This window comes from Panthera leo, chromosome D1, assembly GCF_018350215.1.
Source record: "Panthera leo isolate Ple1 chromosome D1, P.leo_Ple1_pat1.1, whole genome shotgun sequence".
NCBI classification, from domain to species: Eukaryota; Metazoa; Chordata; class Mammalia; order Carnivora; family Felidae; genus Panthera; species Panthera leo.
The window spans coordinates 109,056,516-109,083,496 of NC_056688.1; the positions used below are offsets into that span (position 1 = coordinate 109,056,516).

The window sequence follows — 26,981 nt, forward strand, 5'->3', positions numbered from 1 at the left end:
CCAGCCCTAAATTGAGCTTTCCTGGTGGGGACACAGTCAGGCTCCTGGGCGCTTTCATCAAGCCCAGTGACGGCTACGGGGAACGAACTACAAGCCCCAGAAGGCATCGCGCGGCGATGATGGGGCGTGAGCTAGGAGACACAACCTCGGGTTTACGCCTGCGCAGCGGGGGTGAGTTGGGAAAAGCAAGGAGACTACAAGTTCCGAGAAGCAACGCAGCAAGACCCAAGTCGGGAATGTTTGCGCCTGCGCGTCGCGGGCGGGGCCTCTGGGGCGGAGCGGCCACCATCTTGGAACGGGAGGCGGAGCAGAGCTGACTGGGAGCGACCGAGCGGGCCACCGCCGCCGCCATGAACCCCGAATAGTGAGTGAGCCCCGCCCGCGCCGTCCGGCGCAGCCTCGATCCCGAGTACGGGGCTGTACGCTTACCGGGGTTGTCCGGCCTGGGTCAGGACTGCGCGGCGCCCCCACATCCGGGTCCCTCTTCCGCTGACCCCCCCCCCCCCACATCCGGGTCCTGCCCCTCCCCCCGGGGGCCCCCGGACCCCGGCTCGGCACCCCGAGTTCTTGCACCCGGCGCCCAGACACTGCGACCCCGAGGGGCACTACTTGGAGTCCGAAGCACCGGCCCCTACCAGGCCTTATCGGTCAGGTGACCCTGCAGCCTCGGTCTCTCCCGGCCTCAGTTTCCCCACCTGCTGCTTGAGAGAGTGGCGGTCTGGGTGCTGACGACTGTCCCGGCGTTTTGGAGCGGGTCCAGACTCGGGCGCCCTTTAGGTCAGACAGTCAGCCTTTCTGTTCTTCCCGTTCTCCCGGAATCCTGTTTCAGGGGCTGGTCAGGCGCGGGAAGCCTCGAGGCACCGCGCTGGGTCGCTCTCCCGTGGGTCCTCCCCTCCGGGACCGCCGCTTTGCCCCTTGCCTGGGTCTAGCTGTCCTGCCGCTCCTGGAGGCCAGTCCCTTCCCGCCCTCTCCTCACCTTGGCGCAGGCCCCCAGCGCCATCGTCACACCCCTTCCCTTCCCCGTCACGCTGCCGGTGAAGTTTAGATGAATGTGGCATTTGTTTCTCCCTTCCAGTGGGATTCTCTGTACCTCAGACTCTCCTCACTTCTTGGTCACTCCCCCTGCGGGTAGGTGGCCCACATCTCTGTCCCGGACTTCTCATTGACAGATTTCCCCAAGTGTCAGTTACCTTCTTCCTCTTCCGCCACTTCCTTTTTCTCCTCCAGATCCAGGCCTCAGATTTCCTTGGGGAAGGGTGAAGCTCTGAGCTGGCTTATCAGGGACACAGAAGGGAACCAGCAGGCTCTCAGAGACTTTGGAGTCTGAACCTGGTTTCCAGTCTTAAAGTTAACAGCTGTGTAACTTAGGGCAAGTCCCACTTCCCTCTTCTGACCTCTGGTTTCCTCATTGGTTGGGAATAACACCGTCCGCTTCACAGGGCTGTTGTGAGGCTTAAACGAGATGATGTGTCTGAAGTGTTTCGCCCAGGGCCAGGCACACTTAGGAACTCAGCGCGTTTTAACTGCTCTCGTTGCTACGTGTTGACCACCTCTTCTTACCAGGCTCCTTACATAGAGGTTCACTTAAGCTCTAGGCTGGGCCCTAGCTTCCACTTCTGGGGCCTTCCCTGCCAAGCCAGGTGGGCCCCAGGGAAGTGTGGGGGATTCCCTAGATGGTCCCCACTGGCCGCGAGACCATGGAGTCTGTCGGGAGTCAGGATACGATGTCCAGCTTTTCCCCCTAATGACTGTGATCCTTGGCAAGCCATGTTTCTCTCCGTGCCTCAGTTTCCTTCCCTGTAAGGTGGGAATTTGGACAGTCCTTTGGGCCAGCTGTAATATGGGCGGTGGTCCGCCCTCCCCTGCCCAGGACTTGTGGAAGGATCTTGTGAGCACCTTAATACTCTAAACCAAGGCAAGCCTCACGGCATGGGAGAGTGTCGTAGTTGTGATTGCAGGATGGCGGGGCGGGTGGGCTCTTTGCCTTCCTTCACGTCTTCCCATCCTTTCTTGCCAGTGACTACCTGTTTAAGCTGCTTCTGATTGGTGATTCGGGCGTGGGCAAGTCATGCCTGCTTCTGCGGTTTGCTGTGAGTAAGAAGCCTCCCATACCGTCCATCTGGGGTCCTGGCTGGTGGCAGGAGGGAGAGGGGTCAGCCCAGAGCCCAGTAGTTGCAAGACCTTAGACCCCAAGGATGAAAGACACAGGGCTGGCAGGTTGGGGTGCTGAGAGTGGGGGCGTGGCAGTTACAAGCTCAGCTGGGGGCAGAGACCTGGAGGGAGGTTTTCCAGATGGGCCCTGGCCCTGTTCACCCAGGCCATTTCACTGGTCCCCGCTTTTCCAGGATGACACATACACAGAGAGCTACATCAGCACTATCGGGGTGGACTTCAAGATCCGAACCATTGAGCTGGATGGCAAAACCATCAAACTTCAGATCGTGAGTGTTGCTCTTCCCAGTCCCTGGTGCAGGGGCAGCCGCCTTGGGACGGGGTTCTCGGCCCATAGCCCGGAGCTGACCTGTCCTTCCCTTCTCTCCTACTTTCTTACAGTGGGACACAGCTGGTCAGGAGCGGTTCCGGACCATCACTTCCAGCTACTACCGGGGGGCTCATGGCATCATTGTGGTGTACGATGTCACCGACCAGGTAGGTACTCCTGGGGCCACATTCTCGGCTTTGCCTCCTCAGTTTTGGATCTTTGTTCTTTTTTTTTTTTTTTTTTTTTCTTTTTTTTCCCCAAAGATCTTATTTTTTTAAGTAATCTCCATACCCAATTTGAGGGTCAAATTCACAACCCCAAGATCAACAGTTGCACGTTCTGACTGAACCAGTCAGGTGCCCCAGGTCTTTGGTTCTTGTTTCTTTTTACTCTTCCCATCCTCTCTTCCGGATGCTGCCTGGAAAGGAGACTGTACTCGGACTCATTTCACAAGGAGGGAAGCAGCCGCAGAAGTGCATCCTCCTGAGGCCCTGCTGCAGGGTGTTGCAGAACCAGGCCTCACAACTCTTGGCCAAACTTGCCACCTTATTCTAGAATCGGGGCACCTGTGTTTTGTAGGGGTTTAGTCAGCTGATTAGCTGCCTTGCTGGGCCCATGGCTTCCTGTGTGAAGATCCTGTGGAGAAGCGATTGGAGGGCTTTAGACAAGGAGGTGGGGGAGCCCTGCACTCGGGGCGCGTTGTGAGCCAAGGTAGAAGCCCAGTGTCTGCTGTGGCAGCATTAGTCATGTGTCACTGGCAGCAGTGGTGGCATTAGAACCTGAAACAGTCCCACCATACCTTATAGTTTTTAGAGAACCTGCCACAGCCTCGTGACACTCTAAAGAGGTCTCCATTAGGTTCCCACTTTACAGATGAGGAAACGGGTCAGAATGGTGAGGAGACTTGCCTGGGGCCACGCAGTTCATTAAGTGACAGACAGAAAACCTGATTCTGCCGCCTTTGTTTTTTCAACTAAACCTTGTTGCTTAGTGGGGGGCCTGGTCCTGGGCACATGGAGATGCTTCTATCAGCCCTGGGCCTGGAGGAGTTCCCGCTCTGAAGGGCAGCTGGGCCCTTGGGCTCGCTGGGAACTCATGATGTCTTTTGGACAACAGGCTGTGGGTGAACTGTGCTCTACTCGGACAGAGGTCGCCAAGGACCTCTAGCTGCCAAGTCCCATGACCTCATTTCAGTTCTTGCCCTGATTGACCTTTCATGGCTTTTACCTTCATTCTCTTCCCTCTCCTTGGAAAGTTTACCATCTCCAGCTCTCCTACCTTTTGCTGCATTAGATTCTCTTTTGAGTGAATTTTTACAGGTTTGCTCTGTACTACCACCTCCTGCCCCCATCCTCATCTTGTGTTTCTTGACTCTCCCTGCATGGGTCTGGCCGCTTTGTGGTTTGGTTCCTGTCTTATGTTCTGTGAGTCCTGTGCAAACAGCTATCACTGTGAGTCTTTTCTTCTGTGTTCTACCTTGCTGGCAGTTTGTCCAGTGAACTGAGTGCTGGGGTCCCTGTTTTCTGGCTGAGATACGCTTAGGGAGGTGTTAGGTAACTTGCCCATGGTCTCATAGCCAGAAAGGGCAAAGCCAGTGTTTGAACCAGGGTTCTTGGCTTCCAAGCCAGCCCTTCCCTTCCCCTAGCCAGCCTCTCAGCTCCGGATCATCTTCAGAACTCAGTGTATCCAGCACTGCCCTCACTGTCTCTCCCCATGCTATCTCCCACAACCCCATCTTTGTAACAGAGTGCCTGTTGGTCTGACCAGAAAACTCTTCCCTCCCCCAGTTCTCTTCTCTGTCTTCTTTCTCAGGTCTATTCCCTTGTAATAATAGCAGTGATGAGGATAATAGCAGCTCCTGCTCATTAAGCACTTGTCATGAGACAGGCCTGCATTCATTATCTCATGTTCACAACAGCCCCATCGGGAGATACTGTTTTGTAGAAGTGAGGAAGTTGAAGCTCAGAGGGGTCAGGTGACAAATCTAGGGTCTCACAGTAAATATTTGGCAGAGCTGGGGACTTAACCCAGGATGGTCTTGACTCTGAATCCTGCACTCTTCCTTGCCTCACTCCTTGGCTCAGGGCGCACATTTCTTCCCTAGAACATTCCAGCCACCTCCCAGTTGGTCTCCATCTTCTCACCAGGCTGAACTGGCCTCTACACTCCTACCTGGACTGTCCTCCCAGAACACAGGTGTGCTTCTGCTGCTCCCTTCCTGAGAAAACTCTCGTGGGCTCCTGGTTGTCTAGATTCAGCCAAGCTAAGACCTTCCATCTTCTGGCCTGCCTCCTTTCCCCTTCCTTCTGTGCCCAGGGCCTGTAGCCAGCAACCTTCAGCTTCCCCCTGCTCTCCAAAGGCACTGCGCCCCCTCACCCCCCTACCCCATTCCTTGACCTGGTGTGTGTCATCTCCTCCCCTCGCACCTTTCCCATTCCTCCACTTGCTTCCACACAAGGCCAGTTTGTACCTTCGGGCGTAGGTCAGCTGCAGTCTCTGGGCAGAAGCAGTCCTAGGGCTGCAGCGGCTCCTGCCTTCCATCCCTACAGCGCTCCTCACCCTGTCTTGCCATCGTGTGTGTCCTGCTCTAGTCCTCCACTGTCTCCTGAGTGCCTTAGGGTAGGACCTAGGTATGTGTCCCATCCTTGTCCACAGGGCCCCAGCCTAGGACATGCAGGAGGTGTAAGTTCGAATCCAGTGGGATAGCCCCCCACGTTCTGATTCCTAAGAGGGGAAAGTGGCTCTAGCTCACACATGTTCCTGAAAGATCTGTCTTTGTGTATGAGCCAGGGGTAGGGGGAAGGGAGTGGCCAGCTGTTGGGAGGGCTGGTCTGAGTGAGGAGGCTATTGGTGCCAGAAGCAGAATGCATGTCTGGCCTTGTTCCCGGCTATGTGTCTCTCTCAATAGGCCAGGGTCTCCTCTGCGAGGACCCTCCACCTACCATTGGGCTGTAAGACTTCAGACCTTACAGGGATTTTAAGGCCACCATGGGAACTTTGCTAACCTGTTCCCCTCCGTTTCTGTCTCCTTTCTGGTCTCTCTTTTGTTATTTGCTCCCTGCGTGTTTTCAACCTTTTCTGTGTCTCAGGGAGAGACCAAACAGCATGAAGCAGAGCTGGCTGGCCCTTAGGCCTGGGCTGTTTTATGTACTGGGGCTGTTAGCAGATAGCTGGTGCCAGGCTTGGCTTTGGGGGTCTCAGACGGAGGGCATCAGAGAGGACCCCTAAACCTGGAGGAGAAAGCTGCTTCTGTCTGGTTCCCTGAGCTCTCAGGGCTCCTGCCTCTCTCAGGAGCCCAGGGAAGCCCCCTTTAACAGCCCTGGTTCTCCTGGCCTTGGGTAGGGATGGGAGTTGAGAGCAAAATAACTTCTGATTCTGGCTCCTCTAGGAATCCTACGCCAATGTGAAGCAGTGGCTACAGGAAATTGACCGCTATGCCAGTGAGAACGTCAATAAGCTCCTGGTGGGCAACAAGAGCGACCTCACCACCAAGAAAGTGGTGGATAACACCACAGCCAAGGTGAGCGGGGCCCGGGTCAGGCCGCCCAGGATGGGCTGGTGTCTGCTGCCTCTCACCCCTCCTTCCCCTCCTCTTCTCTCTCCTCCCCTTGTCAGGAGTTTGCAGACTCTCTGGGCATCCCCTTCCTGGAGACGAGTGCCAAGAACGCTACCAATGTCGAGCAGGCATTCATGACCATGGCTGCTGAGATCAAAAAGCGGATGGGGCCTGGGGCAGCCTCAGGGGGTGAGCGGCCCAACCTCAAGATTGACAGCACCCCCGTGAAGCCGGCTGGTGGTGGCTGTTGCTAGGAGGGGCACATGGGGTGGGACAGGAGGGGGCACCTTCTCCAGATGATGCCCCTGGAGGGGACAGGAGGTGCCTCCCTGTCCTGGGGCATTTGAGTCTGTGGCTTTGGGGTGTCCTGGGCTCCCCATCTCCCTCTGGCCCATCTGCCTGCTGCCCTGAGCCCCGGTTTTGTCAAGGCCCCCAAGGGAGGACACCCAGGACCTTTGGCTGGGGTGGGGATGTGGGCTTGCTCTGCTGCTGCCTCTAGGTAACTTTAAAAGGTACCCCACCACACACCTTTCTTTGGGATGAGGGCTCCTCTGTTCCCCTCCCTTGCCCCCCATGTATGCTGCAGTGGGTTTCTCTCCTTACCCTTTTTCCTTCCCACCCCACCCCCCACCCCCCTTCCCCAAGAGCTGAGAGCCTCCCTGGCCGCTGCAGTCCCTGTCAGCAGTCAGCACCCAGGGCCAGGAATGGGACCAGGGGATCCAGGACCCAGGATCCAGGGCCCTGGGCTGGACCTCAGGAAGGGCATGGGGGCCACAGGGGCCCAGAAGCCCACCCTTTCCTCCCTGCCTCCCCTCCCCGCCCCTTCCACACTTCACAGCTCGAGCCGTCCAGCTGCGGTGGGGTCTGAGCACATCTAGAGCAGGTGGGCGGGCAGCCATGCTGGGCCTGTGTCTTGAGCCCAGAGGGAGCCTGCTCCTGCCACCCCCTGCCCTGCCAGAGCCAGGCCCATGTGCTGCCTGCCCACCGTGCCCCTTTGTCCCCAAGGCAGGCAGAGGCGGAAGGCCCACTGTGCCAGAGGCCGGGCGCCAGCCTTAACCCTCACTCTGCCAGCACCTCCCTGTCCCTGAGGCAGCACATCTGGCTTATTCTCCCCCTTCTGTTCTTGGAAACCTATGAGGGCAGGTCCTCATACCCTGGTGCTGCTTCTCCTCTGGGGAATGTGGGTGCAAACCCAGGGTTGAGGGCCTCCCCCTCCCCCCCCCCCCCCCCCCCCCCCCGGGATCCTAGCCCCCTGCCCTCTGGCACAGCTTCTTCCTGCAGAAAAACAAACCTTTGGTCTCTACCTGAGAAGCCATGTCCCTTGTGCTGTCTCTCGCCTGTCCCATCTGTGCCCTGCCCTCCAGCTTGTATTTAAGTCCCTGGGGTGCCCCCCACTCCCAGGTTCCCCTCTGGTGTCATGTCAGGCATTTTGCAAGGAAAAGCCACTTGGGGAAAGACAGAAAGGACAAAAAATAAATAAATTTCCACTGGCCCTCCGGTGAGCCGAGGGTTTTTGCAAGGAAGTTGTGGTGGTTGAGTGTGGTCTGTGGCGGGAGCTGTCTTGGGGTGGGGAAATGGAGCTGGGGCCCTGGGCTTGGCTGGCAGTACAGGGTCCTGGCTTGGGCTGTGTGTCCTAGGGTTGCTATTGAAAGCCCTTGACCCACTTCCTAAAGCCAGGAGGGCTGCCTGCTTTTGCTTCTGTGGTGTGTCCCTACGGGCCCAGCACGGTTCCGGCTGCAAGGGAGGCAGGCGGACATCGGCGAGTACCTGGTGAGCCGCCGCCAACACCCACACAGGCGCACAGCCATCCATGCTGTGAGGTTGGGCCGCAGATGTGCCCCATCATGCCTGGCCCGCATCTCCTTCAGCCCGTCTCCCAGCTTTGCCCTGGATTCAAGCCAGGTGTCCCCCCCCACCCCCCACCCCCATAGTGCCAAGTTCCTCCCACTTTAAGACCTCTTAGCCTGGCCTCCCGGCCAAAGTACAAAACACGTATGTGAGGGTAGGGGTGTGTGTGTGTGTGTGTGCTCGTCCGAGTGGACCGAGCTCGTTGTGTGACGCGGGGGGCGGGGGCGGGCACTTGCCAGAGATGTGCGTCCCTGCCTACGTGTCCCTGAGGTTGGGGCGGGGAGGTGGCTCCCGGGCCGGGCTGTGCAAGCGGAGGGGCGCGCGGAGACCCAGCCCCGCCCGAGGCCGCTAGCACGGCGGCCCCGCCCCCGGCTCCGCCCCGCCGGCTTCGCGGGCTGGAGAGCGAGGGAGCCGCGGGCGAGGGATCGCAGGATGAGCGATCGGGGCCCGGGCAGCCGGCAGCGGACGCGCCCCCAGAGCCCACCGGCCCGCGCCCCGCGCGCCCCACGGCCCCGCGGCCCCGGCCCCGGCCGCGCCGCCCGCGTCCCCCAAGGCCTGCGGGCCATGCCCGGCCGGCCCTAAACGCGGACCGGGGGGCGTCCCCTTGCGCCCGGGCCCCGCGCTGGCGCCCCCCGGGCCGTCGCCCGGCGCGGGGGCCATGGCGTTCACCTTCGCCGCGTTCTGCTACATGCTCACCCTGGTGCTGTGCGCCTCCCTCATCTTCTTTGTCATCTGGCACGTAAGGCCGGGCTGGGGCTGGGGGCGGGGTGGGGGGCCGGGGGCGCACAGAGCGGGAGGGTCCGGGAGGATGGGCTCAGGGCCTGGGGAAACTTGGAGCCTCCTCTCCTCTATCCCCCTTTGGTCGGCTTCTGTTCGCCCCCATCAACACCCCCTCCCGTCGTCGGCTTCCTTCCCGGAGCCCCCTTCCTCCGCCGCCCCCGCCTGTCTGTGGGTATGTCAGTTGGTCTCTGACCCCCTTCCCCTGCCCCACGCCGTCTTGGGGAGTGGGGCAGGATTCCGCGATTCTTGCTCCCTTCTCTCCTACCCCCGAATCCAGTCGCCCCCGTTTGTCTGTCGGGCAGTTTGTCTGTCTGCTTGCCCCCCCTTTGTGGGTTTTTCCAGCCAGGAGTGATGGAGCCGGTTGCCATGGCAACTGCATCTGTTTACAGGACCCACAGATCGCAGAGCCTGTTAACCCTTTCCCTCTCACTCACCTCCCTGACCCAGCTGCGGTTGGCTCTAAGCGGCCCCAGAGACCTAGTCCCCACCACCAGCTCCCCTCGGGCTTCCCTACCCCCTCCTTTACCGGCTTCCTCTCAGCAGGTTTCCTCCCCACTTCTCCTTTTCCCCTCCTCTTCCTGCCCACTTTCCCCTTTGTCTAGTGTGTCCCCTTTGGTCTGTCTCTCACTCTGGTGTGGCTTCACACCTGATCTTTCAGAATGTCCATTTCTCATCCTTTATCCTAATCACCTCCCCTTAGAGAGAGTCCCTCTCCCTCATTCTGTCTGGGGCCCTCTCCTCAGCAGCCCTCTCTGCCTGGCTCCCTTCCTGTCACCAAGAACTATCACTCAGTCTCCAGCTCATTGTTTGGGGCCCTTGACCACCCTCCCTCCTCCAGTCCTCGGAGGTTTTGGCCCCCACCCCGATCCCCTCAATGAGGACTGCCCGTCTCGGTCAGCGCTGGCCTGTCCATCTCGGCATCCTCTGCTCCCATGACCAAGACCTATCTTCCCGATCTCCATCCTCTCTAGGGGGATTCCCTCACCCTCTCCAGTCTCTCCCCCCCGTATCCCCTTCTTTCCTTCCTATCGCTTCCTCCTCATCACCTCACCTGCTTCCTTCCCGGTCTCCCCACTTCCTCTCTCTTTTCCTGGGACCTGCTGCCTGGCCCCGGATCCTCCCTGGCCCTTGACCAAGCTCTCCCTTCACAATCCCCCTTGCCCTGCAGCTGCCTGTCTCCTTGGCATCAGGATTCCGTGGACTCTGCACCCTTCCTGTGTGAGGAGTGAGGCCCCACAGGCACTTTACAACATGCACCACCCCCCATCTCCAGCCTTAAGCCTGGCTTTGTGCCTCTCTCTCTCTCTCTCATTCTGTGGGTCTCTTAGTTGCTTTTTCTTATCTTCCTCTTTCTCTGCCTCCATACCGCCCCCCCCTTTCCATCTCGATCTCTCCTATCTCATCCCAGGGCAGTGGACAATCCTATGTGTGGTCTGGGGACAGGAGGGCTGGGGTCCTGTAGATTGGAAGAAATTGAGGGCCGCAGGCTGGGAACACAGAGCCAAACAGCTCCTGGGAGAAAGTTTCCTGGAATTCAAGAAGCCCCTTTCCACACCCCTGCCCACCCAGAGGCCTCCCGCAGACCCTCTGGTGGTCCCTATCCTCGGAGCAGCCCTCCATTCCACACACCTGTGTCAATAGGAAGCGCTGAGACCACCAGGCTCTAGGTAGCTGTGGGGGAGTCAAGGATGAATAAGACTCAGGCTTTGCCCTTGTGGGGCTCCTAGGCTGGGGGAAAGGGCTCGACAAATATTTATTGAGCACCTATTATGTGTCAAGCACTGTGTTCACTTAACTATTTAGTTGGGTGGTCTTAGCAAGTCACCCATGCCGAGTCTTGTGGGCATTCATTGTGGGCAAAATGGGTTTGTTGTATATACATCATAGTGCCCAGAACATGTCCTACTAAGGGAGTTGGGGGATGGGCATAGGAGGTGTGGTCCTGAATCCAAATTGGTAAGAACTAGAAACTTCCAGGGCAGGACCCCAGATCCCACCCCAGACCCTGACCCAGTCCCCACTGGTTGCTAGGCATCCCTGATGGTGACTGACGTGTGTCAGCTGTCATCGTGGGGGATTGTTTGTTCCAGGGGGCTGAGTCAGCGCCAGGCAGCCTGGGGGGTGGGAGGCATGACACCCGCTGCCTGCCGGTGGTGCCAGCTCTGGGGCAGACAGACGGCACCCTTCCGCTCCCTGCTGGACCCTGTTGCTGTGTCTGGCGGGCAGGTGGCTGCCCAGAGTTCATGGGGAGAGGGGTGCTGCTCCAGATGGCCCAGCTCCCTCCAGGAAGCCCATGTTCTCTCCCTCCAAGCCGTCTGGGGTCTGAGATGCTTGGGGGTGTGGGCCCTGTGCGTGCCTCGTCCTAGGGCTGGTGCTGAGAGGAGGGGATCTCAGAAGGCTTTTCTTCCAGACCTCTTCCCATGCTAGCTGCACCCCCCCACCCCCCACCCAGGTCTGTCCCATCATCCCCTCAAATACCTGTTCCTCCCAAGAGTTCCCCATCCCAATGAGGACACTGCCATCTACCAGATGCCCGAACACCCAAAGGCAACTTGGGCCCCTCTGCCTCCACTCTGCTGCCATTCAAGCCCTCTGGAGTCTGGCTTCTAAATAGCTCTGGAATCCGTCCACACCTCTCCACCCTCACTGCCATTCTCCTCACTCAGATCACTATCAATGTGAGTCCTCCCCCCACCCACCCCCAACAGTTCTCTGGCCTGGCCTAAGCAGTTAAGAATTTTAACTCTGGAGTCTGGGTTAGAATCCATTCTTACCGCTGACTAGCTACGTGTAGCCTTGGACAAGTCACTTAACCAGTCTCAGTTTCTTTATCTGCAAAATGGATATAGCAGTACCTACGTCATCAGGTTGTTGCAAGCATTCAATGAGTTAGTAAACATAAAGCTGCTGGCATAGAGTAGGCATCATGTATGTCTTGGCTGGGACTGTTAGCCAATGTGTACCTCCTGCTTCATCTATCCTAAAACATTAGCCTGACCACCCTACTCTGCTGCTTTACACCCCTCAATGGCTCCCATTACTTTTAGAATTAAAGTCCAAACATCTGGTCTGAGCTTACAGCATCTGCAGCCCATCTCTCACGTTCCCATCTTCCTTCCCTCTTTTCACTCTGGCCCCATGAAATCTGCAGCTTCCTGAATGTTCCTTAGTCTCTCAACCTTCTGCCTTTGTACCTGCTGTTCCTGATGTTTGGACTCCCTTCCCCCATTTGTTCACCGAACACCCACTCCGAGTCCAGTCTGACCGCCCCACCCCCCCATCGCTTCTAACGCTGGACCAAGCACCCCAGTAGTCCTGATCACCCTGGAATATAGTTCACAGTCCTCCCAAGCATATGAGGTCCTCTCAAGCAAGGGCTGTGTCCCAGGCTTCTGGGGCCCCAGTGGTCAGCACAGGGCAGATTAAGACACCATCTCTTGGAATGTTTTGGGTGGAGGCATCGTGAACATGGCTTGACTTGGGCATTAGCACACTAGGACTTGTTCCAGACTGTTGTGTGACCTTGAGCCAGGCCCTGCCCTTCCCTCAACCTCAGTTTCTCCACCTGTGCAGCAAGCTTCCATCTGGTCCAGTCCCCATGTGTGAATTCCTATCCCACAGAAGGGTGGATGGGGGAACTCATAAACTGTTGCCCCCGCCCTGACGGGCACACGCCCCTCTCCCAGATCATAGCCTTTGACGAGCTGCGGACCGACTTCAAGAACCCCATCGATCAGGGGAACCCAGCGCGGGCAGTAAGTGATACATGTGCTGTGCTGAGGTGTGTCCGTCCGTCTGTCTTTCCATCTGTCGCAGGCGAAGGGGGGTGGGTGGGGAACGGGAAGAAGGGGGTGTTGGGGGGGGGGGGGGACCGGCGGCTGTGCCCCTTCCTGTCTGTCCCCGCCCCCAGCAAACACCTGGCGCGGGCTCAGGGCTCGGGTTCCTCCTGGCGGAGCGGCCGTTGCCAGGCTCTGGGCCGTTGCCGTGGAGACGCGGGTGAAGGTCCCTCCATGGCGACGGTTGCCATGGGGACGGCGCGGCTGCTGCCCTGCCGCAAGCTGCTCTGGCGCCCCCTGGCGGCCACGTGCAGGTCGGCCGGGGACGTGGGGACGTGGGGACGTAGGGACGGCGGCGGCGGCGGCGGTGGTGGGGGCGCCCCGGGCGGGGGGGGACGCCCCTATTGCCCGCTCCTCCGCCTCCCCCATGGCGGCCTTTTCCTCCCCCTACAGCGCGAGCGTTTAAAAAACATCGAACGCATCTGCTGCCTCCTGAGGAAGGTCAGTGTCAGGGCTGGTAGCAGGAGGCTTCTAGCCCAGCTCAGCCCTACTCTCCTGTGACCCGCACCAGGGCCTTACCCCTCTGGGACCTGCTTGGTCAGCTCTGCCACCGGGAGGGAGTGGGAGGCTAGAGACCCGTTTAATCCCGAGGTCACGGTGGGGGAGGGGGCACCTGCCGAATCCCAGCTCCCCTCTGTGCCCTTGAAGCTGGGGTCTGTTCTGGCACCGGGCAGCTGACCTCTCATCCTCCCTCCCCAGCTGGTGGTCCCAGAATACTCCATCCACGGCCTCTTCTGTCTGATGTTTCTGTGTGCAGCAGAGTGGGTGACCCTGGGCCTCAACATCCCCCTCCTCTTCTACCACCTCTGGAGGTGAGGACCTCAACATCCCCCTCTCTCCCACCTCTGGAAACTGTCCTGGTGGGGCGTGGGGGAGTGAGGCGGAGAAGCAGGGGCAAGATGGGGGTGGACGCTTTGATGGTGGGCGCTCAGGCCCCTCCTTCACCCCAGGTACTTCCATCGTCCTGCGGATGGCTCCGAGGTCATGTATGATGCGGTCTCCATCATGAATGCTGACATCCTCAACTACTGCCAGAAGGAGTCCTGGTGCAAACTCGCCTTCTACCTGCTCTCCTTCTTCTATTACCTGTACAGGTGAGGAGGCCCTGCTCATGGCAGTCAGAAGTCAGGGAAGGGATGCTCTAGGTCCCATGCTTCCAATCCTAGGAGTGGTTGGGCCCCAAGTTTCTGCCTTTTTCCCTTGAGGACTGAGGGCAACCCAGGGTATGGTGGCCGGGGGGGGGGGGGGGGGGGGTGGCCAGTAGCTGGGCCTACTCAGGACTTGGCTCATTGCCTCATCTCCCCACAGTATGGTTTATACGTTGGTGAGTTTCTAAGGGGGAAGCCGGCCAGGGAGCAAGCCCAGAATGGACCGGACGCCTGTGCACCCCCAGCCCTGCCCCTCGGCCGCAGAGGCCTCAGTCCCGGGGAGGGAGGGGGCACTGGTGCCCCCAGCCTCCTCTCCACGCCCCCCCCCAAACTGCTGCTGCGGGGACCTCCCGCCTTCAGAGCCCCCTCCCCTTGGACTAGGGCTGGGCAGAGCTCTAAATAGGGGCAGGGGCTCCTCTGCCAGCCTGTAGGCATGGCAGTCAGTCTTGGAAGGGGTGGAACCTCCAGCCTTGTCCACTTCGGTGGGGGGGGGGGGGGGGACACGGGCCCTGCCAAGGGGCAGGGCTTGACCCTGGAAGTTCTAGGCCACCCCCCTCCACCCCCACCCTGAGGCTCCCCCTGCAGGTGGGGGGGTACCCACACCGGGAATGAGCAGGCTCAGCAGGGGGGCAGCCCCACCCCTAGTCTGCCCTCTCCCCTCCCCCAGGCTCTCTCTCCAGATCTCCCCCTTCCCCATTCCCACTTGCCCCAACCCCAGCCTGTCCTGTCTCTTGGACCTATTTTCTATGTTGCCTGGAGGAGTCCGGCACCCCCTCCCCGGCCATTTGTGACAAAATATGAATAAACTACTGCAAACACGTGGGCCCCAGTTCTGCTCCTGAAAGGCTTGAAGAGGACATGGGGGCAAAGGGACTTATAGGGGACAGCCCTGAGCTAAATCCTCAGGACAGAGGCTCAAACCACTGGCCCATCGAACCCTCCAGGGACCCCCTCAGATGGATCAGAGAGGCCTTCGAGGTCTCCTTGGCAGCTGCTCCCTTCTGTCCTCGCTTTCCTGGTCACAGCCAAACAGCTATTGCTGCTAAAACCCTTCCATCTGCCTTTCAAAGCAGTAGCAAGACCACCAACTCCAGGAAGCCCTCCCCTGGGTCCCTAGAGCCCGATAAACCCTGGGCAATGGAGACCACCCCCCCTCCCACCACCACCACCACCTCAGGCCCCAGGAACAAGGGTCAAATACAATCAAGGAAATCAAATCTTCAATATATGGAAAAATCAGTGCCAGTGGGAGCCAAAGGTCACCGGATCAGGTGGAAGGTCAGCCAGTATATGATGAGGGGCTGGAAGGCTGCAGCTCCCAGAGTCAGGTAGAGCTGGAGACGCTGCCGGGGAGCTGGGCCCCCCATAGTGTCGGGGCCCAGGGCTGCTGTTCGCAAAGAGCGCACCTAGAAGAAAGGAGAGAGCTGAAGCTGTGCCAGGATGGGGAGGCTCGGCCCCAGCTCCAACCCCGGGGGAAGAGGCGGGAGGGGCAGCCCCAGACTCACGATGAAGTACATGAGTGAAGACGAAGTCCAGGCCAGTGCCACATAGTAGCCATCGCTGCCGAAAAGCAGCCCTGTGAGCACACTGAGGATCATCCTGCAGGGGTGTGGGGTGTTGGGAGGGGTGGGGGGAGAGGAGAAAGAAGATGTTGGAGACCTTCCAACGATCCAGGCCTGAGACCGGCCCCACCACCCAGCCTAGACCCTGACCACCACCGCTGGGGCCCTTTATCTCCAATCTGTCCCCACAGGATCCTAGACTCAAAATGAATCTGGCAGGCCTAGGACTTAGCCCTAGCACCTGGATCTGAGACCTCCTTCACGACCCCAGCTCAAGGCCCTTCTCCCCTGTGTTCCCGGAGCGGCTCTCCATACATTCTTGATCTAACAACGGTACACAGTTCCCGAGACGAGTGCGAAAGAGTGCAGGGGTACTCACCCCACATATTTGTAGCCGCTGTAGGCTAGCAGGTGGAAGGTGCTCAGGTCACTGCGCACGGTGGCCAGGTAGACGCCCAGGAGCAGGGCTAGCACCTCCATCACGACCCACACCAGCGCCGTGCTTGCACACAGGCCCAGCACTTCTGGGGAGAACCTGTGGCCACGAGGGGGTGGGGGTGGGGGTGAGTTCAGACACCAGCCATCCTGTTTGGCAGGTTGAGCCTGAGGACATGGGGTGGGCTTAGGACCTGCCACAGGTCCCCTGGGGAGGTGAGGAGAGCAGTCAGGAGGGAAAGCTGGTAGGAACGGAGGAGGGCCTTGGCACTGACCTTTTCTGAATGCCCAGTGCCATCCCAGCCAACAGCACGTAGGTGATGAAGGCCATTGCTGCCAAGAGCCAGAGAGATGCCGTCAGCCTGTTTTCCTCAATCCGAACCCCCTAACTGGGTATTTGAGGCCATTTACACTCCCCACCTTCTCCCTATACTTCCTTCCCTGCATATCCCCTCATGCTCAGCCTCCATAGTCAGCTCCCCAATACCCTGCCTGCTCAGCTCTCTCTCCCTGTGTAAATGCTACCTGACCCTTCTCTCAGGACCACCAAGCTGCCTCCTTCCCTATCCCTGTGCTAGGAAATTTACCAGCTTCCTGCTGTGACTCTAACTACATCACAGGCCAAGGGCATTGCTAATCCTAGATGAGCTGGCAGGGGCCAAACTGATCTCACACAAGACTATAGGACCAAAATACAGGCTTGAAGACAACTCAGGCTGTCCCTGGAGTCCAGGCCATGAGGATGACTTCTTCTTACGTCTGGCCATTGGCACTGGCTATGGCTCTGGCCATCCTGCCAACATAGAGGGCTCCAGGTTTACCTCTGCTGTTTGCACAAAAGCTCAGAGCCAGTGGGAGCTGGGCTTTCATAGCAACTGTAACTCCTCAGCCCTGTTCTCTGCCCCCTGAAGCACCAGAACTGATGTGCCCACCAAAGAGCACAGGGTCTGGAGTCAGGAGCCAGCTCTATCACCTATAAGCTACGTGGCGTCAAAGAGATTCGAGTCTCTCTGATCCTTGGCTTCAACATGGAAAACAGAGATGGCAGTTCCCGCCTTACCAGGTGGCTCTGAGAGAAAATGGAATGAAGGATGGAAGAACCTGTGGCCCTCCCAGAGCAACTGGGCTGACTGGCTGCCCTCACTAGCACTGGCTGCCCTAGCAACCCCTCTGAGGGCTGACCCGGGCACACTCACCCCTACTCTAGGGTACCCACCACGGGCTGCGCCTTGTACAGGCCCCGGGACAGAGAGGAGTCAAATGCAGAGTCTGCCAGCCGCTATACAACGTGGGCGGCCTGACCCCGTGCCATGTGCCAGGTGGACAGGCGGTTATGGGAGCCCATAAGGGAGTGATCACTTCCTCAGAGGAGGAAATGTTGGAGCAGGACTTGGGGGGTAAGTAACAACGACAGTAATGATTTAAAGTGTGCTTCCTGCTGAGCACACATCACCTCACTGAAGCTCCACCGCAATCCTTTGTGGTAGAGACTGTGGTTATTCCTGGTTTCCGGAAGAATAAAAGTAGCCAGCCTGAGGTCCCATAGCCGGAAGTTGCAGGGCCAGGTCTAAACCCAGAGCTCCAGGCTGGAGAGGGACATGGTCCCAGTCAAGAGGCAAGAAGGTCTCCAAAGGGAACACCCTGAGGGCACTGAAGGCACAGCCAGGAAATCCCTCACCGGTCCCCCTACTCTCGCCTACCTGGCGTCTAGCAATCGCCACACACAAAAGCACCAAAAGCAGATGCTGAATCGACGCGTGAGCCTCTCTCTTCTCACTGGTGCCTCGAGGCACAGGTCCCCCCACAACTCCCAGCCCAGGTCAAAGAAAGACTCACTGGGGATATAGAGGTCAGGGGCGTTGAGATCTTGCCGTGGTGGCAGAGGCATGTCGCGACTGTACTGCACTTCCCAGTTCTGGCGGCGGCGGCGGCGGCCAGGTCAGGAGTAAAAGATGAGAAGAGAAGAAAGGGCGTTGAGGTCTGGGGGCCAAACTCTGGGAAAGGATGAGGGAGGCACAGGGCCCCGCCAGTTCACCTGGTAGGCAGCTCACCTGGTGTGTGTAGGGGAAGACCAGTAGCCCCAACTTCTTGGCCACATAGGCTGTGTCCACAGCAAAAAAATACTTGAGTTTGTTCACAGACACAAAACGGTGCAGCTGGGAGAGGAGAGAGGAGGCTGTGGGCAAGCTGCACACCAAACCTCAGGGTGCTCCAGGGCGTGCTCCTTCCCTGAGGGCTGCTGTGACAATTAGGTGGGATCCCGTGATGCCCCAGCCCTGGCCAGAAATCTTGCCACCCTTGCCCTGGGGGCAGGCCACACCTCCTTGTGCACCATGTCCTTCCCATGGGATGCGATGGAGCTGCCATAGGCCATAGCCACGTTGGCCATGGGGTCCCCAAGCAAGTGGTTGACACTGAAGGCCACGTCGGCTCCTGGGGCTGGGTATCCCCCTGGCTGGCTGGAGTAACCACCGCTTGTGTCATCGAAGAGGGGAGGGGGATCTGGAGCTGCCCGGGCCCTGTGCTTGGAGCCTGTGGGTTTGTAGGTACTAGAGTAGGTGACAGGAATACCAAGCATGAGCCCAAACCACCACCCCCTCCCCAGACTGCGCAGCCCTGTATGGGTCCCGGGGGCACCAAGCAATCAGTTAGTGAAATACATGCTGGATGGGGATAGGTAATCCAGAAAGAACTTTGAAGAAGGACCCTTTCCCAGAGGTGTTAAATGTAGGCAAAGAAAGAGCGAAGGCAGCACCTGGAAGTGGTTGCCCACTTCCTGGGGGTCTTCTCAAGGGAAGTGATCTCTGAATTGAGCCTTGGGAGAGTGAGTAGAAGTTTACTAGGTGGAGAAGATAACTGGGAAGGCATCCCGCATAAACAAGAGTGGGAAAGAAGACAGCTGAGTACCCAAAGGCCCTGCGCAGCGGCGAGGGCCCCTACCAGGGTCATGACAGGTAAAGAAAGTTTTGGGAGGCAGACTCCGTTTGTGCTGGTCTAGCATGGGCAACCCAGCTGTGCTGTCACCGCCCGATCTCGGGATTGGGCCGAGGGCGAAGTCCGGGACGCGTTGCCGAGTCGCGCAGGGCGGAAACCCGAAAGACACCCGCCGCCCCGGGGAGCGGTCACGGCTGCCCCTCTCCCTCGGGGTGAGAGGGCCGCGCCGCCGACCCTCCTCCGGCCGGTCGGGCCGCGTCCCACCCGCCCCGCGCCCCACGCACCGTGGGCTCCGTATCCCGAGTGATAAGCCATGGCCGCGATGCTGGCTCTCCCCAGGGGCCCGCTGCGCCGCCTCGTGGGTGAGAATACTAATAAGGCAGCAGCTCCGCACCCTGGGCACCGACTGAGGTTATGGAGAAGCCCGACACGTCCGCGAGCTCTTCGACCACAGCCGCCATGTCCGCAGCGTTATCCTCCGTCGCCTGCCATTGGCTCCTCGGCGGCGCCAACTCGCCCCTCCCTTCTCCCAATTGGCTGCTGGCGCGGCCTCGCTGAATTGGATTCGGCAGTAGTCAACTTCCGGGAGGAGGATAGGCGGAGCAATTCGAGGCACTCTCGGATTGGATGTTGCGTTTGCTAGTTTGTGCCCAGAACAGCCAATAGTTGGGTTAAAGTAAGAGGGTGTTGAGAATTATTTCCGCGCCTGCGCAGTGGGGCACTTGACGCTCGCCCTGCCACGACTACACCGGTTGGAGACCTGGAGGAGGCGGGAGTCCGGGTACCAAGTTTCGCTCGCCGGATGTGCTCCAGGAGGGGATGGGTCGGTGGGGTTCTATCAAGTCCCACCCCTCGGGGCTCCTGCCTCTCCCTCTCAATGCTCTCTTTCCTCTCCCGTCCTCCATACTCCCCCCAGCCCTGGAGCGGAGCCCAGGCAACCCGCGAGGTGTTTAGTAGGAGGCCGCGCCGGGTAGTGACAGCGCGGCCAAGCGAGCCCCGGAAGCTGGCTCCTCCCCCCGCTCCCACCCCTCCTTCCCGCGCGGGTGCTGTCCGTTGTCCGGTGCTGAAATATCCCACAGCCACTGACGGCTATCCTGCAGACCCCGGGACCCTGCTGCTCTTGAGACACACGTACACACTACAAATATTGAAAATTCCAGAAGGTCTGAAATCCCAGAGATTGGGTCTGAGCTCTTGATTGAGGGTCTGGGCTCTTGAGACACACGTACATTACAAATATTGAAAAATCCAGAAGGTCTGAAGTCCCAGAGATTGGATGGTATCGTTCGTTGGGACAGGATCCTGCACCAGTCCTGGCCCGTCAACTCTCCCGTGGTCCAGCCGATTTAGGGGGTGGAGGTGTGCTGATCCACCTCCTGAAGCTGCAGCTGATACTCCTGAGTCATTGCTGCCCTTGCCGCCCATCTTAAAGTGAAGCTGGGGTTTCCTTCCTCTCCGCCCAGTTTCTGACCACTCGCACCCTCCTCGGCAACAGTCTTCAGGGGCCTCTCTCACACACTTTCAGCCACCACTTTCTAGAGAGCAAAATCAGGTCCTCTGCGATCTGCCTCTAGTTAGCTAGCCAGTGTCTGGTTACACCAGGTTACTCTCCTACTGTCTGAACACAACCCACGTGGTCTAATCGCAGTGTCTTTGCTCAAAAGTCCCCTCCACCTGGGATGCCCTTCCTCCTCATATCCATTTGTCGAAAGTCTAGTTATCCTTTAAGAATCAGTTTGACTTGTGTCTCAGAGAGACAAAGGGAACAGAGGAATGACCTGGCTGGGGGTTGAACCTGGAGGCCGAGTTCTAGGCTCCCTCTGGGAACACCACTTTGCCCTGTATGTAAATTCCATTAGGACAGGCCCTGTGTCTTTCTCCACTCCTACCCTTGTCTTCACAGTGCCAAGCGCAGTACTTGGATATAGAAGATATCCAATACACATCTGTGCCCAATAAATAAATAATCAATAAATAAATGTAGCCCTGGGTCAGTCCTTTACTCTCTCGACCATTTCAATACCTCATCTTCAAATGGGTAGGGATATTAAACTGAATGGTCTTTGAGTTCCCTTTGCAAAAAAAAAAAAAAAAAAAAAAAAAAAAAGTCGTAAAGCAACCCAACCTAGCATTGCAGTTCCCTGTGTCCCACCAACTGATTGTCTACCTTGAGAGCTAGGTCCAGACCCAGAGGCAGATGGGCTGAGGCCCCTGAGGGCCAGGGAACAACACTGGGGCCACCACGTGGAATGAGGGTGTCCTCCCATGAAGGACAGATCCCATTCCCCTGTACGTCATGATGAATGCTTGTGCACCTTTCTACTCCCATTTCTCAGATGGGAAAACGGAGGTTGAGGTGAAAAGTGCAGGCCCAAGGTCACGAAGCTTGGGGCCCTGGGTGTCCTGGCCTGCGCAACCTGCCTGCTCTACGTGAAGCCCGCACCTCGGGCCAGCAAATGAGGCGTATCTCACCTTTCTGGGTTGTAACCGCTTTCTCCCCTACACGCAAGGCTTCCGGGGTGGGGTCCAGGTGGGCTTAGGCTTGGGCCTACACTTCAGAGACGGGACCGCGGGGGGTATTACCCATCTTCGAGATTCCCTGTCCTCATTTTACAGCAGGGGCAACAGGCTCTGAGAGCAAGGACTCGGCCAAGGTCGCAAGCGCCAGCGCGGCGGGAGGGGAACCCAAGCTTGGGTCCGCCAGACTGGGGTTCTCGGGGGCGGAGGCAGCGCCCGCCGGTGCCAGGCGCTGCCGGCGGCGCCGCGGGTGCCGCGGGGGCGGGGTCAGCGGAGGGCGGGGCGCCGGGCACCGCGGCCGCCAACGCTGCCGCCGCCACCGCGCTCGAGCTCGAGCTCCGCGCACTCCCTGTGCGGCCGCCGAGCCGAGCGGACGCCCTCGGGGCCGCGCCGCAGCCCTCTGCGCTCCCCCCCTATCATGCCCGGGGCCCGGGCCCGGGCCGCCCAAGCAGCCAGGACACCATGCCCGAGGGCGGCGGAGGAGACAGCGGGGAGGTGCCCGAGTTCATCCCGGACGGCGAGCCGCTGCGGGAGGAGGTACGGCCGCTGTGTGTTGGGGGGCCGGAGCCGGGGCTGGAACAGGGTGAGGGGGACAAGGGAAGGGGCCAACCCCAGGACAGGGGCTGAGGAGGGAAGTCCCCAAACCCCTGTTGCCAATGACGTCATTAGGGTAGCCGGAGCCCTGCGAGGCTAGGGGCTCGCGTGGGGGTCGGGGTGGGGCGGCTGGAAAGGGAGGAGGGGGCGATTCCAACCCCGGGCGCCCCTTCTTCCCGCCCCCCGCCCTCCTGTGACGTCAGCGCCCGGCTCCTGCGCGCCCTCCTTCCGCAGCGCTGCCCCTCACCCCCAAGGCCCCGGGGTCAGGCCCCCGGCCCAGCCCAGCGGCTCACGAGGTGCCCGGGCGGCGCCTGCAATGCAGCAGCGGTGGCCGGGACTTGGGGGAGGGAGCGGAGGGAGGAGGGGAAAGAGGAAAGGAGGAGGCCTCCGGTTCCCCTTTTCCCTCTCCCCGTGCTGAGGCCACAGGGCCCATCCTGCTGGCTGGGACCCCCAGGGTGGCCCCTCGTCAGCCCTAGCCAGGGAGAGGGTCCGCAGGGGCCTGGAGCCCCGTGTGGGGTGCTGGGGTGATAGGTGGTGAGTGGCTCTGTGTGTTTGGGCGGCTGTGGTGCGCCTGCGGGCGTGTGAATGTTAGTCCGCGCCCCTCACACCTCGGGTGACGGCGGGGGCCTTGGCTGGAGCGATGTGGTCACGCGTGCATGTGTTCCGTCGCGGGTGGGTTTCTTCTGCGGAGTCTAGGGTGGGTGTCAGGTGGCAGTAGGGGTGGGGTTGGGGGTTGCGCACTGTGGTCAGGTGAGGGTCTGGCGTGTAGCCGGGCCTCCGTCGGTGTGTCATTGGTATTTGCGTGTGTGTCCTGTGGTGGGCGGGTCTGGGTGGGGTGTGTGCCTGTGTGCGTGGGCGAGCGCGTGCGCCTGGCCACCACGTTGCGGTTTGAGGGGTTGTGCCCCGGGCACTGGGGAGGGTCTGGTGCCTGGGATGAAGGGGCAGCACGCACGTCTGTGGCTGGTGGGTCTGTGACAAACACGGTGGGGGTGTGGAGGTGTGGGTGCGTGCATCCGACTGGCCCTGCGGGTCGTGGTGGCGGTGTGTACCTGTGGTGGGTGACTGGTGGGGTAGGACAGGCCACCCTGGGCTGGGCGGGGCGGAGGGGGGGGGGGCGTTTCCTCTCCTCTCGGGTCCCAGAGTTTGGAGTCGTGGCCCCTTGACTCCACCTCTGCTGTCTCCACCAGGCCACCTCTCCCTTCTCTTTCTTTTTCCCCTCCTTTCCCCACCCCCTCCCCACTTCGGTGTCCACAGGCCCCCTGGAGGTGAGGTGGGGGCTGGGCGGGCAGGGGAGGGCAGGCCAAACCCTCTGGGCCCGGGAGTGGCCCCTGCTGCCCAGCAGCTGTGTTCCACCCCCTCCGTCACGGCTCAGATGGGGGATGGAGGACGGGGGACGTGCTCCATCTGCTCCCCCCAGACTCACACCTCCTCCGTTCCCAGCTCTTCCTCTTTCTCACTTAAGAGCTTCTCCCGAGTCTCCAAGTTGGAACCAAAGGACCAGAGGGAGTCTCAGGGAAACAGTAATAATATTTATTCCCGTGGCCAGACCCTGTGCTGAGATCGCCACGCGGACGATCTCGTTGGATCTTCCCAAACGCCCCAGTTTACAGATGAGGAGACTGAGGTCCAGAGAGGGACCTGCCCGAGTCATACGGTCAGTGGTGGGGCCGGCACTGCCTCCCGAGCGGTGGGGCTCTAAAGCGCATGCTCTTCACCGTCAGGACCCCTGCCGCCCTGGCCTCCCGTGCCAACAGGCCCAGGAACCGGGGCCCAGCGAGGGCAGGAATACGGCCAAGGCCACACGGCAAGTTAAGGGTAGAGCTGGGACCAGCGCTCAGTTTTCTCAGTGGCCAGTCGCGTCCCTTCTTCTCTTGGCAGAGACGGGTCTGTCTTGTCCCTAGGTGCCCTTGGCGGAGATGATGGGGCACAGTGGAGGACAGGCTCGGGGCAGATGGGCCCGAGTTGGACCCCTGTGGCTCCACGGAGTTAGAGCTAGGAGGGTGAGGCACGGAGCAGGGGGCTCGCTCCCTCGGAGCCTCGGTTTCCTCCTCCGTGGAGTGGGGAGCGTCGCCCCGCCTCCCTCGCGGGGCTTCGGCAGAGGGCCAGGCTCGGCCGAGGCCGAGGCCCCGTCCTGACCCGCGCCTCTCCTCTCTCCGCCCCGCAGCAGCGGCCCCTGAAACAGTCCCTGGGAAGCTCCCTGTGCCGCGAGTCGCACTGGAAGTGCCTGCTGCTCACCCTGCTCATCCATGCCTGTGGCGCCGTGGTGGCCTGGTGTCGCCTGGCCACGGTGCCGCGGCTGGTCCTGGGGCCCGAGGCGGCTCTGGCCCGCGGGGCCGGGGGCCCGCCGCCCACCTACCCGGCCAGCCCTTGCTCTGACGGCTACCTATACATCCCGCTGGCCTTCGTGTCCCTCCTCTACCTCCTCTACCTGGCCGAGTGCTGGCACTGCCACGTGCGGTCGTGCCAGGCGCCGCGCACCGACGCCAACACCGTGCTCGCCCTGATCCGCCGGCTGCAGCAGGCGCCGCCCTGCGTCTGGTGGAAGGCCACCAGCTACCACTACGTGCGGCGCACCCGCCAGATCACCCGCTACCGGAACGGCGACGCCTACACCACCACGCAGGTCTACCACGAGCGGGCGGACAGCCGCACGGCCCGCGGCGAGTTTGACTACTCGGCCCACGGCGTCCGCGACGTCTCCAAGGAGCTCGTGGGCCTGGCCGACCACGCGGCCACGCGGCTGCGCTTCACCAAGTGCTTCAGCTTCGGCAGCGCCGAGGCCGAGGCCTCGTACCTCACCCAGAGGGCCCGCTTCTTCAGCGCCAACGAGGGCCTGGACGACTACCTGGAGGCCCGCGAGGGCATGCACCTGAAGGACGTGGACTTCCGCGAGTCGCTCATGGTCTTCGCGGACCCCCGCAGCCCGCCCTGGTACGCCCGCGCCTGGGTCTTCTGGCTGGTGTCCGCGGCCACGCTGTCCTGGCCGCTGCGCGTCGTGGCGGCCTACGGCACGGCCCACGTGCACTACCAGGTGGAGAAGCTCTTTGGCGCCGGCTCGCCCCCGCCCGGGGCCGTGCCCAGCGGGCCGCCGCTCTCCCGCGTGGCCACGGTGGACTTCACCGAGCTCGAGTGGCACATCTGCTCCAACCGGCAGCTGGTGCCCAGCTACTCGGAGGCCGTGGTCATGGGCGCCGGCGCCTACCTCCGCGGCTGCCAGCGCTGCCGGCGCTCCCTCAGCAGCAACTCGCTGCCCCCCGCCCGGCCCAGCGGGCCCCGCCTGCCTTTCAGCCGCAGCCGGCTCTCCCTGGGAGCCGGGGGCCGGGCCACCCCGGGGGTCTTCCGGAGCCTGAGCGGGGGGCCGCTGGGGCGCCGGGCAGAGGACACGGAGCCCCTGGAAAGCCCACCGTGTTACGAGGACGCCCTTTACTTCCCGGTGCTCATCGTCCACGGCGACGGCGGCTGCCAGGGGGACGGGCAGGGGGCGCCCTGAGACCCGCACGGCGCCCGGAGCGGCCTCCTCCCCGCCGTCCCACCGTGGGCTCCGACGCCCGAGCGGTCGGTCGTTGTCCAAGACGGGAGGGAAAACAGACCAGCGCACGAGGGGTGGGGGTGGGGCCAGGCCCTTAAACAGACTGAAGGACCGGAGGGCGTAAGCGGACGCACGCGGCCGAAGTCGAGTCTCTGAACCGTCCCGGCATGGCTCCCGCCCCCCCACCCCCTCACCCCCCCACCCCCCCACCCCACGGCCACGTTCCACCCCTGCACTGTCGTCTGGTGATCTGGCTTAAGGCCCTCTCGGGCAGGGCAGGGGGGCGAGTTTCCAGAGAGCCCGAGATGGGGGACGAGTCCTGGGGACACCTGTTGCACGCGGCGCAGGGCCGCCTCTGGGCTCCGCCCTACGTGGCTGAGGCCGCACTGGGAGCCCTCGAGCGACCCAGAAGCACAAATTGGTGGTTTGGGGCCATGCCCTGTTGGGCTGGCCTCCACGAAGCGGAGGAGCTGGCCGTGGGGTGGCACCGTAGCCTTGGCCCCACTACGGGCCCGAAGTCCCCCTCCTCCTGCCCTCACAAGCCCTTCCCTGCCTGCCCTCTGGTCTCCGCTGAGGGCCAGTCCCTGATCACACTCCGCAGCACAGCCCCTCTACTGGGAGCCCGGTTCTTAGAGCACAGCCTCGTCCCCCCCACAGCCCCCAGTTTTTCCCTGGTACACCCTCCCCCCACCTCCAGCTCCCCTATGACCTGGGGTTCCTTCTCAGGGCCCTACCTTAAGCCCACATCCCCTGGTCTCGGCCCCTGTCCCTCACGAAGTCCACATCTGCCTCTGCCGGCCACGCGCACACACCCCGGGCTTGGCCCTCCCACTGCCCCCAGCCCCGACTTCTCTGCTCTTCACCTTCCTGATGACCCACGGGGCCCCGGGCCACGGGGCATCCGAGGGACCTCGGCCTTGGCCACAGCCTCTTGGACGATGCACCTGCTCGGCCATGGAGGCGCCTGCCTCTCCCATCAGTGGGGCCTGGCCCAGGAGACACCGTCCCTCCTCCAGGGAGGAGAGAGAAGTCCCTTCCCTTCCAAATGGGGTTTCCGCCCCCTCTGAGGGGCCGGTGGGGGGAGGGGGGCGAGGAGGCAGAGAAGAATGCAGATAAAATAAAAGGTATGAAATGGAAGGTCTTCTCACGTGCGTTCCTGAGCGGTGGGTCCAAGGCCACTACCGGCACAACGGGCTACCCCGGGTCAGCGATGCAATGCTCGGTCGTGGAAGGGGACTCAGGGTCGGACTCCAGTGTTCCCAGGAGCAAGGTAAGCCGAGAGGGAACCCCCTGCCCAGCCTAGGGCCTGAGACTCAGGTTCGAGTCGCCGCAGCTGACTCCAACCGACCGGCACCTGGGGCACTTCTAAGGCGGTGTCCAAGCGGTCCCCCTTCTAGCCCGGGGCGGGGCGGGGGGGGGGTGGGTCTTCATTCTTCCGCTGGGCCTGCTGGGGACTAAGGGACTGGTGACTGCTCCCCAAAGTGGGGGGGGGGTGGGCGGAAGAGCCACGATCTGTGGTGCGAATTCAGTTCCCCTGATGGCTGTCAGCGTTAGTGGTTCAGGGGAACGGGCACCGAGGATGTTGGAGGACACAAGGTGGGAGACAGCCAGCCCCCAGTCGGCGCGTGGGATCTGAAGGCCAAGAGGAAGGTCAAAGCAAGGGCCTCCCTCACGCCCGGAGGTGGCATCTTCGCATGTATGCCTGTGCCGGCTGTGCACCGGGCCGAGGGGCAAATGTGGGTGGGATCCACCGTGGGCCA

At 60.9% G+C, this 26,981-nt stretch overlaps 4 protein-coding genes across 4 annotated transcripts; 3 read left to right on the plus strand and 1 right to left on the minus strand.

Annotated features, from left to right (window-relative positions):
• Positions 1–250: 250 nt before the first annotated feature.
• RAB1B (RAB1B, member RAS oncogene family) lies at positions 251–7,561 on the plus strand. Its single transcript, XM_042906241.1, has 6 exons — positions 251–364; positions 2,018–2,090; positions 2,346–2,441; positions 2,554–2,649; positions 5,871–6,002; positions 6,098–7,561. The coding sequence occupies exons 1-6, from the start codon at positions 351–353 to the stop codon at positions 6,290–6,292; spliced, it is 606 nt and encodes a 201-aa protein (XP_042762175.1). The 5' UTR covers positions 251–350; the 3' UTR covers positions 6,293–7,561.
• Positions 7,562–8,461: 900 nt separating this feature from the next.
• CNIH2 (cornichon family AMPA receptor auxiliary protein 2) lies at positions 8,462–14,468 on the plus strand. Its single transcript, XM_042905190.1, has 6 exons — positions 8,462–8,625; positions 12,353–12,421; positions 12,896–12,943; positions 13,202–13,314; positions 13,453–13,596; positions 13,811–14,468. The coding sequence occupies exons 1-6, from the start codon at positions 8,545–8,547 to the stop codon at positions 13,836–13,838; spliced, it is 483 nt and encodes a 160-aa protein (XP_042761124.1). The 5' UTR covers positions 8,462–8,544; the 3' UTR covers positions 13,839–14,468.
• A 385-nt stretch (positions 14,469–14,853) lies between these two features.
• YIF1A (Yip1 interacting factor homolog A, membrane trafficking protein) lies at positions 14,854–19,091 on the minus strand. The gene is made up of 8 exons (XM_042904865.1): positions 18,866–19,091; positions 17,968–18,179; positions 17,699–17,803; positions 17,484–17,562; positions 15,923–15,980; positions 15,592–15,747; positions 15,156–15,249; positions 14,854–15,056 (listed from the first exon to the last, which is right to left on the minus strand). The coding sequence occupies exons 1-8, from the start codon at positions 18,894–18,896 to the stop codon at positions 14,910–14,912; spliced, it is 882 nt and encodes a 293-aa protein (XP_042760799.1). The 5' UTR covers positions 18,897–19,091; the 3' UTR covers positions 14,854–14,909.
• Positions 19,092–21,462: 2,371 nt separating this feature from the next.
• On the plus strand, positions 21,463–25,369 carry TMEM151A (transmembrane protein 151A). Its single transcript, XM_042905665.1, has 2 exons — positions 21,463–21,635; positions 23,857–25,369. The coding sequence occupies exons 1-2, from the start codon at positions 21,561–21,563 to the stop codon at positions 25,180–25,182; spliced, it is 1,401 nt and encodes a 466-aa protein (XP_042761599.1). The 5' UTR covers positions 21,463–21,560; the 3' UTR covers positions 25,183–25,369.
• The last annotated feature ends 1,612 nt before the right edge of the window (positions 25,370–26,981 follow it).